The 14,699-nt window shown below is 45.0% G+C and overlaps 1 protein-coding gene across 1 annotated transcript; it reads right to left on the bottom strand.

The window, feature by feature from the left end:
- Positions 1-8,194: 8,194 nt before the first annotated feature.
- Positions 8,195-13,631, bottom strand: LOC144367017 (uncharacterized). Its single transcript, XM_078022205.1, has 5 exons — positions 13,322-13,631; positions 11,635-11,683; positions 11,282-11,382; positions 10,790-10,842; positions 8,195-10,558 (listed from the first exon to the last, which is right to left on the bottom strand). The coding sequence occupies exons 1-5, from the start codon at positions 13,401-13,403 to the stop codon at positions 10,400-10,402; spliced, it is 444 nt and encodes a 147-aa protein (XP_077878331.1). The 5' UTR covers positions 13,404-13,631; the 3' UTR covers positions 8,195-10,399.
- Positions 13,632-14,699: the final 1,068 nt, after the last annotated feature.

Here is a 14,699-nt window from a genome sequence, read left to right as displayed (position 1 = left end):
TACCTTTCCAGCTCTACCCGGCCACTGGCTTCTATTCTCTCTTCATGCCAGGCACCCTCCTCCTCAGGGCCTTGTGTCTCTGTGCCCGGACACTTTATAACATTGTCAATGGCTACCTAATATCTCACTGATAAAATCCTAACCTTTGATACTGTAATGGACTCTTCTGTCTATGCAGGCGTGGGTCTGTTTTTTGTTATTTGTCTTGTGTTGCATTGTTGGCTTACTCTAGGTTATCTCCTCACAGTAAACATGAAGTTCCTTTTAACATTAGTTAAAGGGAAGGCTCTTACCTCACGCTGAACTTCTGCTTTCCAAAAGTCTGTCTCATGGCATCACTAGAAGCATTTGAGCAGATCTATTTCACGACAACCTGGAAAGCAACAAATTCTCACTTTTAATAATGACATAGTGCTCAATCCATGGGTGTTTTCATTCAAATCTGTTGATAATTAGGGTCATCCCTAATGTTTTTCTGTTTATTGAGCACCAGTCACTGAACCAGATGCTTCACAGACTTTATTAACTCACTTAATTGTCACAACAACCCCGAGAGGAAGATCCCATGGATACTATTTTTAAATAAAGAAACTGAGGATTAGGAAGGTTAACATGTCTATAGCCACAAAATTTGGATTCAAATTCAGATCACATATTGTCATCATCATCATTGTCCCAAAGCCATCCTTAAGCAGTACTTCCCCACCTTCTGTTCCCCCAGCTGACTGACTTTTGTGCACTCAGCATGACATGGCTTAACACACAGGCCACCAGGCCGTGATCTTACACACAGGAAGCACCCAGCGCCACACCTCGATGGGAGCCACACTCTGTAGACAGTGGCTTCTTGCTCCCTGGCCACCTGCACCCTTCTCCTTCCTTCAAGATTCAACTTTTTGTTAATTAAAATTCTCTCTTCATACACTGTAGTTTAACCTAGTGAACGTTGAATTAAAATGCCCACCTCACAGAATTGTTCAAGATTCACTGAGTCCACATGAAGTGTTCTGCCAAACACTCTACAGGGTGAGGCTTTATTAATTTCAATAATAGCAGGGGGAAGGGTAATGATCTCTAAGGATGTAGTGTCTTTTGAAGGTGATGAAAATGACCTGAAATTGATTATAGCGGTAGCTGCACAACCCTGTAAATACTAAAAGCCACAGGTTGTAGACAATTTTAATGGGTGGGTTTTATGGTATGTGGATTCTATCTCAATATAACCGATATTAAAAAGAATAATATCAGATTAAGAGCTGGGTGAGGTGGCTCATGCCTATAATCCCAGAGGCTCAGGAGGCTGAGATAGGCGGTTCATCATTTTGAGGTCAGCCTCAGCAATTTAGTGAGGGTATAAGCAACATAATGAGACCCTTTCTCAAAAAAAAAAAAAAAAAAGAGGGATATCGTTCAGTGGTTAAGTGTCCCTGGTTCAATCCTCAGTGCCCAAAATTTAAAAAATTAAAAATTTTTTAAAAAAGATATCAAGAGCTTTTCTACTATGGCTGCTATGATGTCCTTCCAGATGGTTCTCCCATTCATTTGTTCATTCATTCTACAGATATTTCTTCATGGTGTACTGGAACTTGGCTCTATGCCAAGCAATTGGGATACAAAGTTGAAGAAAATAAACTGTGGTCCCTCTCCTTATGTGTTTGGGAGCACAGGCTTTAGATGAAAAATTACATTGAGCTATGATGAAGGTTACACTGTGGAGAGTTAAAGGGAGTCAGAGAACAGACAGCAGAGGGGCCCATCATGTTTTGAACAGTGAAGGCCTTGGCTCTGATTGAGGAAGTCGGGAGAGGATTCTGGGCAGAGGGAACAGTGTGTGTAACGGGCCAGCGGGAAAGGAGGGCCAAGGTGAAAGGGAGAGGGTAAGAGAGGCTCTGAGGAGGGCAGGGCTGCACTGGGCTGGGTACAGAAGGCCTTGTGGGCCGTGTTACAAACTTCTAATTTATCTGACAGACAGTGGGAACCTAGTGAAGGCTTGTTGATAAGTCCAAAACAGACTGTAAGGGTACGGCGAAACGTCGGAGTAGAGACCACAAGAGACTCTCTTATGCAACAGCAGAAGGGTGGGTTTATTTGGAGACCAGCATGCTGGGGCTCTCTCTATAGCAAAGAGAGATAGAGCCCTGAGAACCGCTTGAGCAGAGCTTATATACTTTTCTTGGAGAGGGCATGGAGGGAAGTTCATTGATGGGTCAGGGTGAGTGGGCAGTTTGCCTGCAACCAAGTGAGGGAGTGTATCCTGCAGTTTGGCAGTTGGGGACAGCACATTCTGGGAACAAGATTAGCAAAGAGTTCACAGTTGGGGACAACACATCCTGGGAACAAGATTAGCAAAGAGTTCACAGTTGGGGACAACACATCCTGGGAACAAGATTTCAACAGTGTTTTGTTAAGCATATAGAAAAACAGAGTGACAAGTACCTATTTTATTAACCTTTCATGACTACATGAGATTTTTTTCAGAAGAACCTTCTGGTTATATTGTCAATAATAGACTGAGGGAGATAATGAGGAAACAGATTTATTTAAATAAGTGGAAGTGATAGGATTTGGTTATTGAACCAAAATGAAATATGAGAATTCCAAGATGGCTCATATATTTCCAGCTTGGGCAAGTGAGTGGATGGTGCTGAGGTAGGAATCATGGAGGAACAGCAAAGTAGTTTCTGTTTCTGATATGCTGAGTGTGACTCTACAGGGTCCAGCATGCATAGAGGCCAGGACCAGAATCTGAAGCCCAGAGGGCTCCGCCATCTTGAAAAGTTTCCTGACCTCTCTGGAAATCAGTGTCTTAGAGATGATGATGATGATAGCTGTCTCAGGGACTAACATGAGGATTGCATGAGTTCATATATGTGAGGCACTTACAACGTGTCTGATGCATTGTAAAAATGAATAATTTGTGGTGTTATTATTATTTACTCAATAAGTGAAGTCCAGGAAGCAACTAGTTGTATGCATTGGAAATATAGAATTCAGTGGCATCAGCAAGCAGATAGCATTGAGCAAAGTGAGAGGACAGAGCCCTGAGCTGCTCCAATATCAGAGGGACAGATGGGGTTTGCTGAGGAGACCCGAAAGTCTTGGAAAAGACATGAGGAAGAAGGTGGGAAGAACTTTCATCCAGCATGTTGTGGCTCCTGGATATACCCCCACTTTCCTTGTGCATTCAAGACAGCCCCTATTCAGAGTATTCTTAGGGAATTGGTGAATTCAATCAATTAAGAGTTTTCTTTTTTTTTTGTATTTTTATTTACATATGATGAAGGAACGCATTACAATTCATATTACACATATAGAGCACAATTATTCAAATCTCTGGTTGTATACAAAGTATATTCACACCAATTCATGTCTTAGTACATATACTTTGGATAATGATGTCCATCTCATTCCACCATCACTTCTAACCCCACGCTGCTTCCTTTCCCCTCCCTTCCCCTCCCACCCGTCTGTCCTATCTAGAGTTCATCTATTCCTCCCTTGTCCCCCTTCCCTACCCAACTATGAGTCAGCCTCTTTATATCAGAGAGAACTTCGACATTTGTTTTTTTGGGTTTGGCTAACTTCACTTATCATTATCTTCTCCAACTCCATCCATTTACCTACAAATGCCATGATGTATTGCTGAGTAATATTCCATTGTGTATATAAACCACATTTTTTTATCCATTCATCTACTGAAGGGCATCTAGGTTGGTTCCATAGTTTAGCTATTGTGAATTGTGCTGCTATAAACTTTGATGTGGCTGTGTCCCTGTAGTATACTGTTTTTAAGTTCTTTGGGTATAGACTGAGGAGAGGGATAGCTGGGTCAAATGGTGGTTCCATTCTCAGTTTTCCAAGGAATCTCCAAACTGCTTTCCATATTGGCTGCACCAATTTGCAGTCCCACCAGCAGTGTATGAGTGTACCTTTTCCCCCACATCCTCACCAACACTTAGTGTTGTTTGTATTCATAATAGCTGCCATTCTGACTGGAGTGAGATGATATCTTAGTTTTGATTTGCATTTCTCTAATTGCTAGTGATGATGAACATTTTTTCATATATTGATTGATTGTATATCATCTTCTGAGAGGTGTCTGTTCAGGTCCTTGACCCATTTGTTGATTGGGTTATTTGTATTTTTTTGTGTTTAGATTTTTGAGTTCTTTATATATCCTAGAGATTGGTGCTCTAGCTGATGTGTGAGGGGTAAAAAATTGCTCTCAAGAAGTAGGCTCTCTATTCACCCTATAGATTGTTTCTTTTGCTGAGAAGAAACTTTTTAGTGTGGATCCATCCCATTTATCAATTACTGATTTTAATTCTTGTGCTATAGGAGTCTTATTAAGGAAGTTGGGGCCTAATCTGACATGATGGAGATTTGGGCCTCCTTTTTCTTCTATTAGATGCAGGGCCTCTGGGTTTTATTTCTAGGTCCTTGATCCACTTTGAGTTGAGTTTTGTGCATGGTGAGAGTCAGGGGTTTAATTTTATTTTGTTGCATATGGATTTCCAGTTTTCCCAGCACCATTTATTAATGAGGTTATGTAAGATAATTATAATTTTGTGGGTTAGTCTCTATGTCCTCTATTCTGTACCATTGTTCTAGCAGTCTGTTTTGGTGCCAATACCAGGCTGTTTTTGTTACTATTGCTCTGTAGTATAGTTTAAAGTCTGGTATAGTGATGCTACCAGCTTCACTCTTCCTGCTAAGGATTGCTTTAGCTATTCTGGGTCTCTTAGTTTTTCCATATTAATTTCATGATGCTTTTTCTATTTCTATGAGGAATGCCATTGGGATTTTGATTGGCATGCATTAAATCTGTATAGTGCTTTTGATAGTATAGTCATTTTGATAATATTAATTCTGTCTATCCAAGAAATAAGATCTTTCCATCTTATAAGGTCTTCTTTGATTTCTTTCTTTAGAGTTCTGTAGTTTTCATTATATAGATCTTTCACTTCTTTTGTTGAGTCCCAAGTATTTGTGTGTGTGTGTGTGTGTGTGTGTGTGTGTGTGTGTGCTATTGTAAACGGGGTAGATTTCCTCTTTTCCCTTTCTGTGGATTTGTCACTGATATACATAAATGCATTTGATAACATTTATGCCAAGAAATATATTTTTAGAGTACACTATTTTTTAAAATGAATATTCAAATACATTCCCTTATAAAAACAAGAATCTCTTTGGTGTAAGGGTTGTCTGTCTACACTCACCAATGTTTTCTGTTTGGACCTTTATGCATTGTTCTTTGTCCTAGGACAGTTTTCTTTGTGCATAAATTTTATTCCACTGTTTTGTGTCAGTTTTGACTCTCCACCTAGATCATCAGCTCCTTCAGTAAGTAAAAGATCAGAGGCCATGTAATTCTTGTTTATGAGGAGTTATCTCTGAAATGTACTTGAGGCAGTTCTCAAACAAAATGTGTTTAAATGGCAAATGAACTTTTCTACCTCATGATGGCAAAGTAGTCCCACTAATCTAGTCCATTCAATGGATCAATGGGAAATAATCCTTTATAATATAGTCGATTATAATATAATCAGTGGTTAATAATTCCATACATTTTCTGCGGAGTTGTATAGTTTACTATTTTTATATAATACCTGTCAGGTTGCCATCATTATTGCCACTTGATAGATGAGAAAACCTGGACTTATAGAGATTAGTTACTTGCCAAGGGTGGTACACAGTATGTGAGGGGCTGAGGCAGAGAGCTGAGAGGTCATTGATGCACCAAGGGTGGGAGGATCTGTCTGTCCTGGCATTAAAGGGGTGCCTTGTCTCTAAAGGATTCAGAAACAATAAAACCAACTAAAAGTGATCTATTTTTTTAATGATCATCATGCACCAGTTATTCTAAATGATGTCAGTGATAAAATATTCCTTCCCACCGAGCACAAAAAACTGCTTTTTCTGTTCTTGAATAGAAATACACACACACACACACAACACACACACACACACACACACACACACACACACACTCACTCACACACTTTTTCAGTGCTGGGGATTGAATCCAGGGTCTGGAACATGCTAGGCAAGTGCTTCTACCATGGAGTAATACCATAAGCCCTCTCTAATAGAAACATTAAGAGAGCAAGCAAGCCCCATTCTGAACACACAGATTTATTTCAGGTTTTTGCAAAGCATTTTCTGCTTCTAGTCCCTACCTTTGTTAAAACATTTTTCTTCTTCAGAGATGTTCACAGAGTCTTGCAGAATTATCTTTTCCCAGGAGACATAACACCTCCCACATGGCCAAATGTCTAGAAACTTCTCAACCTACTGAATAGACTTTTCCAAGAATCTTCCAGAAAAACCACACCCAGTCATCATTCAGCAAATTGCACACGGCAGCCTCTCTGAGAAGGAGCCAAGGTTGTGGGTGGACAGCATGGGGTGAATGACAGCTCGCCAGCCCAGCAGTGGCCATGGGTACTTCTACTGAGGGCGAGCTCCAGAATTTATCTCAACATCCAAGGTCTAGGATCTTCTCACTCCCTGCCCTTGGGCTTTAGCTGGGAATGTCCAGAACTCCCTCATCCTGACTGAGAAGGGAAGTTGCTTGTTTTAAAATCACAAAGGCTAATTCTGTATTGGAGAGTCCCTAGCTGCCAGCAACCTAGGCCCGAGCATTGTCCTGGGACCTGGAATTTTCAATGTTAAAACTGGGATAGCCCCTGCAAACCAGGATGCTTGCTCATCCTCCTAGTTATTGAAATGTCCTAGTCACTTTTCAGCATTTATTTTACTGTTGTTAGGATCACCTTGAGCCTTGGCTTGGGGCGTTGAGATATGGGCAGCACCTTCATTTTAAGTATCTACAGAAGCCACTGCAAATACTTACCAAGGGTGGGACACAGTATGTGAGGGGCCGAGACAGACAGCTGAGAGGTCATTGACTTACTTTATGGGGGCCAGGAAGATCCCATAGTAGATTTTCTCAACAGGAGCATAATTGACATTTGGGGCTGGACAATCCTTTCCTGGGGGCTCTGTCCTGAGCATTGAAAGATGTTTAGCAGCGTCTCTGCCATTTCCCCATTATTTACCAGCAGCGTGCTCCCATCCAGTTGAGACCATCAAACAAATCCTGAGCCTTGCAAATGCCCACAAGGGTGAGGGGATGGTGCTGGCAATAACACGGTGCCCAGAGCAATGCTTCCTGCTACCTCACAAAGCATTTGGGGCAGTAGCACACCACCAAGGGCATCCTGGCTTCAGGCTGGCCGAAGGGATCCCATTTGACCACAAGCAAGTCCAGAGGCCACTCTCCACCCATCTTGAGTAGAAGAAGGGTTAGCCTGGTCCCTGTGACAGTGGGATGTGACAGTCCTATGGGATTCCCATAGGACATGACATGGGGAAATCAAAAGGAGTTTGGAGACTACTCCATGGTTATTTACCAAGTACAGTCCATAATGTAAGCTCCGAGAAGCCTGGAAATAAACTCATTTTACAACCCAGATTTATGCTGAGGTCGACCTATTCATTAAGATTTAACTACAGTTTGTTCAATCCCCTAAAAGGTTCTTTGGAAACCCTGGTGCCCTCCCTGAGATTGGTGACAATTTCCAAAAGGTTATGTTCTTGTGATCACTTCCAGCTTGGAGTTCAGCATTCCCCTCTGAATCCTCCAGCTCATTCCTAGTGCGCCTCTGACCACTTCCCCCTGATTTCTGCTCAATGCTGACCGATAGGTGATTTTCAGCCCCTTTCCACGTTTCCCCTTCCCCAAAAAAACCACACAGGTGGTTTTGCTGAGATTGGAGGTGGCGGAAGTTTTTTATATCCCCACAATTTTAACCTTTGCCAAAACCTTCCTCTTACCTCCTCAACCCTCTCCTCTCCCCGCCTCTCAACTCTCCTCACTTCCCCTCCTTACTTGGTCTGGACATATTTTTGCATTTTCAAAACCTCATTAACATGTGACCACATCATGTGTCATCCTAATTATGACACTTTTGGGAGCGAAAGTGGGTCTAATAACTTCACTGGGCCAACAGGAAGTCCCAGACAAACCAGGTCACATGCTCATCCCCATTTCGGCTAAGACCAAGGGCTAACTGCTCCTACCCTTGATGGTTTTCAACACAGGAAAGACTTCTCTCTCTCTAGGCCCTAGAGGTGGAGTTGTTGTAGGACAGATGAGGCAAGGTGCCGAAGATAGCAGGAAACAGTTTTATTTGGCTGCAGCCAGGTTCAGAGGGCTCAGTTTTTGCTGTAATCAATCAAACCCCTGAACCCTGAGTTTGAGTAGTTTCAGAATTTTATACCCAGCATGTAAGGGGAAAGGCTCAGAAGTTCACAGTCTGCAGAAGTTCACATGAAAGCAGTTTTTTCTTTCACTGTTCTGGGCAAGTTAACCCTTCAAGGACAACATCTGAGAAGGGGAGAGCTTCTTCTCCTCTCTCTTTCCTCCCCCTGCCAGCTGTTACCATGGAGCCCAGTTGGTAACTTCTCTTATCTTAGAAATGTAGACATCTCTGTGAAGCCCAGCTCAAGGCCAGAGGCCTTGTTTGCACATTTCTACAAACTACTATACTGGATACACTTGTGAAAACTAGTAAGGAGGTGTTCAGCACCTGGAGTGCTGATATCTTCCGGGCCAGTGGCCAAGTAAAATAGGGCAACACGAAAATAGGAAATTTATCTACATTGAACTCCTCTTTTGCAGAGACTCTTTTGCTGACAGCCCCCAAATCAGCCATGGTGAAGATTTCAGGAGAAGCCCAGTTAAGACCTTTCTGTGGAGAAAGAGGGTGCCACTACAGAGTGGAGCCACCAAGCAAGTATTTTCTAATTGATGTGAATGATGCCATCCTCCATAGAGGACAGGACTGGCTGCCATCAGTGTTGGAGTAAAATGAAAAAGAAAATTCTACAATACTCTCTGTTTACTCATCATTGCCCGGTATTGATCATGCATCTCATTTACTCTCTCCATCCTGCACCTGCTGATCTCTGTCAGAACTAGGACATTCTGGAGGGAACTTGGAGCTCAGAGGCAGGAAGGGGCTATCTACATTGCCACTAAAGTCACCTCGAATGGTGACAGGAGTAGCGTGGAAAGGAGACAGGAATCATGTTCTGGTGGCCCCTGAGAGGAAGATCTAGGATGAGGGCCACAGGAGCATAGAGTGTGGAGCAGCAGAGGCCTTTGCTATACCACTGACGTGCTGGGACTCTGTTGTGAGCAACGCTGCTCTAGATCACACGCTCCCAACTCAGGGGCTGGTTTGGATGAGAATCTTCAGAAATTCCTGGAAGGACCAAAGATGCTGAACACATCCAGCCAGAGATCTCCCTGGGCCGTATGTGCTGTGGAGGTCTAAACAGAGGCTCTTCTCCCTGGTTCCTTGGGAGCCAAGCCCTGTCCAGAACTGAAACCCATTCAGGCCACTAAAGAGCCCAGGAACTGACAGCTGGGTCCCCACTACTTCCTGCACCCCTTTGAGGGGCCATCTCCCGCTGTCCCCAAGACCCGGCCAAGCTGAGGGAGCTGGGTGGGAAAGGGTGCTCCCTACAGATTGGGGGTGCTGGTGAGAGGCCTGAGCCTTGCAGAGTCCTTGATCCTTGTCCTCCATGAGGAGCACTCGTGACTGTCACAGAATCTTGGACTTCATAGATGGGAGAAGATGAGGGAAGAGGTAGGGTTGCCAGGCAAAACCCAGAGGTGCTAAGGCCTCTGGCCTCTTTATCTAGTCCCTGGGGTCCCTGTCACCCCAACACTGACCTCAGTGCGGGTTTTCTGTCTTGAGTTCTGCATTCTAGCAACCTCCAGAGAAGAAGCATGAGTCCTTCTGCTTTTGAGGGTCTGCCTGGCACTTCAGCATTTGAACGAGTGCTACTTTCTCTTCTTCTGTTCTTACCCCCTAGAGTCTATTTTCTATATTAGCCACCAGAAAAGTCTTTAAAAATTAAGTCAAGTCATGTTCAAAACTCTCCAGAGCTACCAAGTTCCCTTCAGGTAATAGTCAAGAACCTGACTTCCTCCACATGTTTGCTCTGACCCCTAGCAATCCTGGAAACTCCACTCCAGACACCATCTCCTTGCTTTTCTTTGTGTCAGGTCCACTTCTACCTCATTCTTTCCTGGGGAAGGTAAAGAGCTGGAGAAGGTCTGCTGGCTGGTCTGTCTGAGGAACCTGGCTCTGGGGCTGGGGGTGGTCTGGGGGAGCAATTTCCTTGTGTCCTATGTCACTCCTTTCCATTAGAACCATACTTTGATTCTAACAAATTAGAAGAAGTACCCAGTCATCTATCTCCAACAGAATGTTTTATGCATTTTTAAAGCACATACATGCACGCATCAATTGAAGGCAATTGTGTCAGGATCCAGCCTAGCACAGGTCAGGATCCCACCCTGAGCCGCTCATAGGCCCCCAGATCAGTGGAATATGATGGAGGCATATTGCACTTGGTCTGGTGACGTTCTCCTGGGGCGATCGAAACAGGGCACGTTGGCGTAGACAGCGAAGTCATCCTCTTTCCGGGGAACCAGGTTGATCACGTTGGAATATATGACTTCAGCTTGATAGGAAATGTCCTTTAGAGATAGAACCCCAGTTAGAGGTAGGTGGCTGGGCAGTGGACAGGAGAGGGACTGTCCCTGAAGAACAGCAAATACAACTCCCATAGCCCTTCTGTGCAGGTCTGGATCTCTCTGTTTTTAAGAATATTCCATTCAGATCTGTTCCCTGCCTCCCCCACCCCCACCCCCAGCACCGTCTGTGTGGGGCCTATCTAGCAAACAGCAAGAGACTGAGCATTTTCTTACCGAGGATTTGTGGAAGAAATTGGTCTGATACCTCAGTTGTTTCTTAAATAGTCCTAGAAAGAGTAATAAAGTCAAAGTCAGCCTGAGTTGGGGGCAGTGACCATCTGTGTTGACTACCGAATTTAGGGCTCAAGTTTGAAATGCAAAGATCACCATGTTCAACCCACTGGGGCCTCAGACTGAGTTAAATTCCCAGGGAGTCACAGGGCAATGAGTACACTTAGTCATCTCATTATTATTTGGATGGGATTATTTGGCATCAGTATTTTCAGTTGACATATATAAAGCATAATTGTTTATGCACATGGCTTGTACCTGGCTTTCAGAGTGAAGAATTTGTGGGATGGATAAATCACGTTGCTATCTACAGAGTCCCTATAGCCTGCCCACCTGACACCCCCAAGACTGACCCCTAGGAAGGACACCTCCACCACTGTCCCCAGTTTCTCCCCTTTTGTCATTCCCACTTCCGGGGCCAGCTGTTCAACTCACTCTCGTGCCTCCATTTCCTCAAGGTCACGGACAACAGAATCACCAGGAGCAAGACGAGGACCACAACACCAATGCACCCAGAAAGGGCGGTGGTTTCTGTGCTGATGGGAGCAACCAGAAGAAATGAGGACATCTAGCTGAGTGGCCTTCTCCAAAAGTGCCCTGGAGCCTCCTTGCCCCTGGACCAACTCTCCATCCCCCTCGGGGCTCCACCTGCCCAACAGCCCAGCATCCTCTGCCTCCACCCGGAGCCCCCTCCTCTGCCTCAGCCTCCATAGCCACCGCCCCACCCCCACACAGAGCCTTTCTCTGAGATCCCCACCCTCCTCCTCCATGAGGCCTCTCTCACCTACCTGCCAAGAACTGCAGACTTAGTCTCTGGCCCCATGGTGGTGACATCCTCTGCAGAAAGGGAAGGAGAGGAAGAGGAAAGGAGAGCTGAGAGTGATCCTTACCGGCACATGCAAATGCACTTTATAGGATCCAAAAGGATAATGTTAACTTCCATTCATTCAGGGCTTGATGTATGCCAGGCACATTCATTATCTCATTTAATTTTCATAACAGACATGAGGTAGGACCAATCATGATTCCCTTTTTACAGTAAGAAATCAACTCGTATGCATCTGCCTTGCACAAGGCCACAGAGTTTGAACTTGAACTCATCTTTCATTGACTGCAAATTCATGTTCATATGCAGGAACTTCTGCTGCCTCCGTATGATCATTTCATCCCTGATTTCTGCCATTCTTACCAAGGATAACCAGAGATATGCCAGGATGTCCAGGAAAAAAAAAAAAACAGGATGATGAAGGTGATAGGTACATGGGAAGGGCGTATGAAGGGTTTGAAAGGGATCAGGACACTAGCAAGTCAGACAGAGACCAGGAAGAGGTAGCGGGCATGAGAGTCTGCCCATGCTCTGGTGAGGAAGGGGAGAATTATTTGCATTGTAAAAGAATTTTCCCTGCCTGAGGAATGAGACACTAAGTCCATCCCTCCCCCAACCAGGATCTGTTCCTAGATTCTCAGAGTTGGGAAGAATCTTGAAAACCTCTGATTGTACAGGTGCAGAAACTCGGAGAAAGACACTTGTCCAAGAGAAGCAAGGAGTTGAACCCATATTTTTAACTACCACCAGGACTTGAACCCATATTTTTAACTCTAAGACCAAAGCTCTCTATCCGTGCATTCAGGCCCTTACAGTTTCTTTCCCTATAAAGTGGAGCTGTGAGATCCAGCTCTCACAGCAGGGAGCACCCTCTGGCCACATGTCCTGGGGAGCTGGCTACTCAAGACACTGATGTAGAGTCAGTTACCAAGGTGGAGGTGACATATTGGATTTAGGGCAATCTAATCTGCGGGCACAAACTCCAAGAATTACAGCTTCTCGGGGTCCCTAGGACAGAGGGAATCACACTGGACACCTCAGCATCTCCTTTTCTCTCTGCCCTTCACCCTGGCACATTGTCCTTCCCGGTTCTCTGCAGCAGTTCCTGCCCAACTCCCAGGTGGAGGGTACAGAGGGGGCCTGGGGACCAGATCTTCCTAGTGGCAGTCATAAGGGGCAAATCACCCGAGATGAGACAAGTCACAGGACACGGTGGAGGGAGAGGGGAATGGGGTGACAGACACACATAATGCCAGAGAGAAGAGAAGGGAACTTGGGTCACAAGTTGAGGGCAATTGTCTGAGCTGGATACATCTGTTTACCATGAAGAGAAGAGAGAGCATGAAGATGCCCATCCAGGGCAGAGAGGCCAACAGCCATTCTAGAAAGGCAAAGGAAGGCCAGTAAAGAGAAACAATCATGAAGGAGGAGGTCAGGAAGGAGACTGATGTTGACTCCAGTGCCCTGGGTCTCAAGAACGTCTAACTGTGTGGTTTAAAGATAGTCACTTAAACTCTCTGAGCCTCATTTTCTTCATCTGTGAAATGGACATAATACGGATACCTACCACATAGAGTTGTTTAAGAACTAAATGATCAGCCTATGATTGAACGGTCAGTAACAACCATCTTGCCTTGGGCTAGTTTTACCTGAGCTGAGCAACGGGGTGGGCTTGTCCAGGGAGGTGTTGCTGGCTCTGGAGTCCTGGAACCTAGAGTTGGTCCAATTCATCTCCCCCAGGGGACCGACCCTTCAGTGAGTTCTTGTCCCAGGTTCTGAGGTTCCTGGGATAGACGGCTCTGGAAGCAGAAGTTCTTAGAGGTATTTAGCAACAGCTGGCAGACACGGGACCCCAGAGAGCTGGCACCTCTTCTCCATGTCTTTCATTCCTCCATGGCAACCTGGTGAGTGGGGAGAATGTTAGACTCTCACCTTTGGACGGGAGGTGAGGACTTGGAGATGGCCTCTCTCTCTTAATGAGCAAGCACATGGTCAGAATTGGCTCTGCATTCTGTCAGTTACATCACCCTCTTATCAATGGTGTCTGAGCTACCTCAGTCCTTTTGTCTGTTGACTTGATTACTGTCTTTCTCCCTGGCAAAGAATGTAAGTCCCACAGGAATGAAAGCCTGATCAGTTTTGGCCTCACAACATCCCCAGTGGCTAGAAACATGCCTCGGGTGGTGAATAGGATCAATTCATATTTGTTGAATGAATAAATGAGTGATCACCAAGGATGATTGATGGCCACCCGACCAGGGTCATCCAGCCTCTGCTGGATCTTGGAAAGCCTGTACCCCAGACTTCTAGATCTCTCAGCGGATGGCAAATCTGTATCTTTTGGAGGGGAAGTCGATTGGAAAAGGCTCAATGTCATCAGAACCCACCAAGTTCTATTTTAAAGAAGCTGAACTGGGGCTGGGGTTGTGGCTCAGTGGTAGAGCGCTTGCCTCGAATGTATGAGGTCCTGGGTTCGATCCTCAGCACCACATAAAAATAAACAAACAAAACAAACCTATTGAATCTATCTACAACTAAAAAAAAAATTAAAAAAAAAGAAACTACACTGGGCAACAGGGATTTCAGAAAAAGGGTAGATGGAACTACGAAATGCCAGGGAAGACTGGAGGAGGGCGCCCTGCCCAGGTGTGGGTGGCTGAGTGGAGAAGGAAGAGGAAGAATGCTGACGATAATGTCCTACAGCCACTGTCACCGGTACTCTTCCTGCATGGCTCTCCAGCCCCTGCTTAGGATGTGAAGCAAGAAGAGAAATGTGTAAGACCAAAGGAAAGAGGATCTAGCTCCTTCTGTATCTTTGAGGAGGGATCTGCAGGAGCAATTGGAAAATCCCCCCCTCAAAGAGGGCAAGGGCTGGAACAAGAGCCCCGGAGCCCAGGATGAGTCACTTAAGGGCTTGGACTCCGTTTTCCTTATTTGTGAGACAAGGCAAGGCTGAGAGGAGGAAGAAGTCATGACTAAGAAATGGCTAGTTCTTTCCACAGGTGCATCTCATTGTCGGGCAGTCCC

Source organism: Ictidomys tridecemlineatus, chromosome 10 (assembly GCF_052094955.1).
Source record: "Ictidomys tridecemlineatus isolate mIctTri1 chromosome 10, mIctTri1.hap1, whole genome shotgun sequence".
Lineage (NCBI taxonomy): Eukaryota > Metazoa > Chordata > Mammalia > Rodentia > Sciuridae > Ictidomys > Ictidomys tridecemlineatus.
The sequence above is the reverse complement of the archived record's forward strand: the minus strand, read 5'-3'. Positions and strand labels throughout refer to the sequence as shown.